The sequence below is a fragment of the Rhea americana genome, unplaced genomic scaffold (genome assembly GCF_003343005.1).
Source record: "Rhea americana isolate MKP2758 unplaced genomic scaffold, rheAme1 scaffold_78, whole genome shotgun sequence".
NCBI lineage: Eukaryota > Metazoa > Chordata > Aves > Rheiformes > Rheidae > Rhea > Rhea americana.
The window spans coordinates 3,863,680-3,865,668 of NW_028186956.1; the positions used below are offsets into that span (position 1 = coordinate 3,863,680).

Genomic DNA, 1,989 nt, shown 5'->3' on the forward strand with positions numbered 1-1,989 from the left:
GAGATGTAGGAATCTTGTACTTTGCTAGCACTGTCAGAGCAACTGTGCTCTATCATCTGAAACATGCAGTGATTTTTTTTTTAAGTGATTTTGGGGGTATGTTTAGAAGTATATTGTGTGCCTGCTGAAATATTCTTGTTTAACTATATGTGTGCAATAATAGTCTTTGAAATTTTGAAACTCAAAACAGCATGCTGAGGTTTGCTTTGAAGTATGTGCTATTTTTTTCCTCTCGTAAGTCTCTTCTATTTTCTCTTATAGAATATTTTCTAAATTCTGCCAACTCTCATCAAGAAGCTGTGGAGCAAACAATTATGGCGCTTCAAATGGATGACGACAGTGATGTCAAGTATTTTGCAAGCATACACCCTGCTAGTACCAAAATTGCAGATGATGCCATGAGCACTGCYTCATCAACTTACTAAAAAGTTCCTGAATGTTGCTATAATTAAAAAAAATTGAAACAAACTATCCTCAAATGGTCCTAAAATGGATGATCTAGGACAGCCTCTTCAGAAGGAGAGATTTCTTGCCAGATTTAACAGGTGGATGTGATCTAAATCTGATACCAGGGATTTTAAGTCAAGAAAAAGTAAACATTACCTATGTCATCTTGACTTTAGAAAAACATTGCTCAGAGGATTATTTTGCCACCGAAGCCTTAAATCTTCTGTCTTCCTGAACAAATGAAACTTGAATTGGCAGATCGTTTTCATTGTAGAAGGGATGTGATTTCCAGAGACCTGCATTGTTTCTCCTGAGGAGTTAACTTAGCAAGTATTTTCTGTAGCAACTGATAGATGAAATAGCAGAAAGGCAAATTTATACCAAGATATAAGACCTCCAGTATTAGCGCTAAAAGATTTTTTTTTATCATTCAAGGACTTGATATGTGTGCAGCTGGGCACACCCTTAAGTGGGAATAGCTTTGATGTGTGTACATGGGGAAAAGTAGAAATTTGGATTTCTCTTAAGGGCTCAGTGCTAACACTAAACTAGAATTTGATTTTAATCCTTAAATGCAGCATATTGCTGTATTCATTAGCAGAAAACTTTGCTGAGTACCTGTGTCCTAATTATTTTCATGCTGGTCATGACCTAAAGGAAATTTATTAGCACATGTACTTTAAGTCAGGTATTTTTAACTTGATCATGATCGGCTCTGAGGTGCAACTTTTTTCTTCGTATACTGTACATATCTGTGAGCCTCCTTGGAGCGCTGCAGTCTTTATCATGTTGTTTAAAGCTGTTGTGATACAAGTTGTTCTCTACTTGTCCAAATAAAATTTATTAATAAGACTGAAAGAAAACTTGTGACCTTTTTAAGACATTAAAAAAATGTTTGACATCTAAGTGTATTTTTCTTTTCTGGTTCTTTATGCTTGACCAGACCATCCATGCTGCTTTCTTTTTCTCCATTCTGTATTTCTTTTAATACTGTTGTAGGCCCATGGATGTGAGAGAAGTTCTGTTAGTAACAGATAGCTGTGTCAGTCATGGCTAGGAGGTCACTTTGGGGAATGCCATTTGGGCCCTCAAAACCGGAAACTCTCATTCTGCTGTGTCTGCTCTGCTGCTTTTCTTAGCCCTTTGAGAAAGTTCACTGATAGGGTGTACTGAGCGTCCTGGGTTTTCCTAAGGATGACTGARTGTTTTCAATGCCAGGGTGCCTTAATTGAGCTGACTTGTAACAAATTGAGACCATCTGTGAAGAAAGTGCAAAAAAAAAAAAGCTGTCTTTTTCTTTTCTGTTTCACCCAATGTGTCATTTATCTGCCTCCTTGTTTCTGCTTCGTTTGGAGATTCCCAAGAAGTGAAAGGGAAGGAAAGACTTCTTAAAATTGCACAAGATCGTTTGATCTATAGCCTGAGGAACATTGTCTTTTTTTGCTTAAATCTGATAGGGATTTTCTCATGCAGGCAACGTTAGCAATGTTGGTAATCCAAGCTTGAATTTAGAATGTCCTTAAGTATCTGGAGTTTGGGGAA

The 1,989-nt window shown here is 37.1% G+C and overlaps 1 protein-coding gene across 1 annotated transcript in view; it reads left to right on the forward strand.

Annotated features, from left to right (window-relative positions):
• Positions 1 to 1,353, forward strand: part of PPP4R1 (protein phosphatase 4 regulatory subunit 1) — a 62,382-nt gene extending 61,029 nt beyond the window's left edge. Inside the window, exon 19 of the mRNA XM_085322499.1 lies at positions 262 to 1,353. Within this exon, the coding sequence (XP_085178625.1) occupies positions 262 to 425 (164 nt within the window). The 3' untranslated portion in view covers positions 426 to 1,353. The remainder of the gene's footprint in view (positions 1 to 261) is intronic.
• Positions 1,354 to 1,989: the final 636 nt, after the last annotated feature.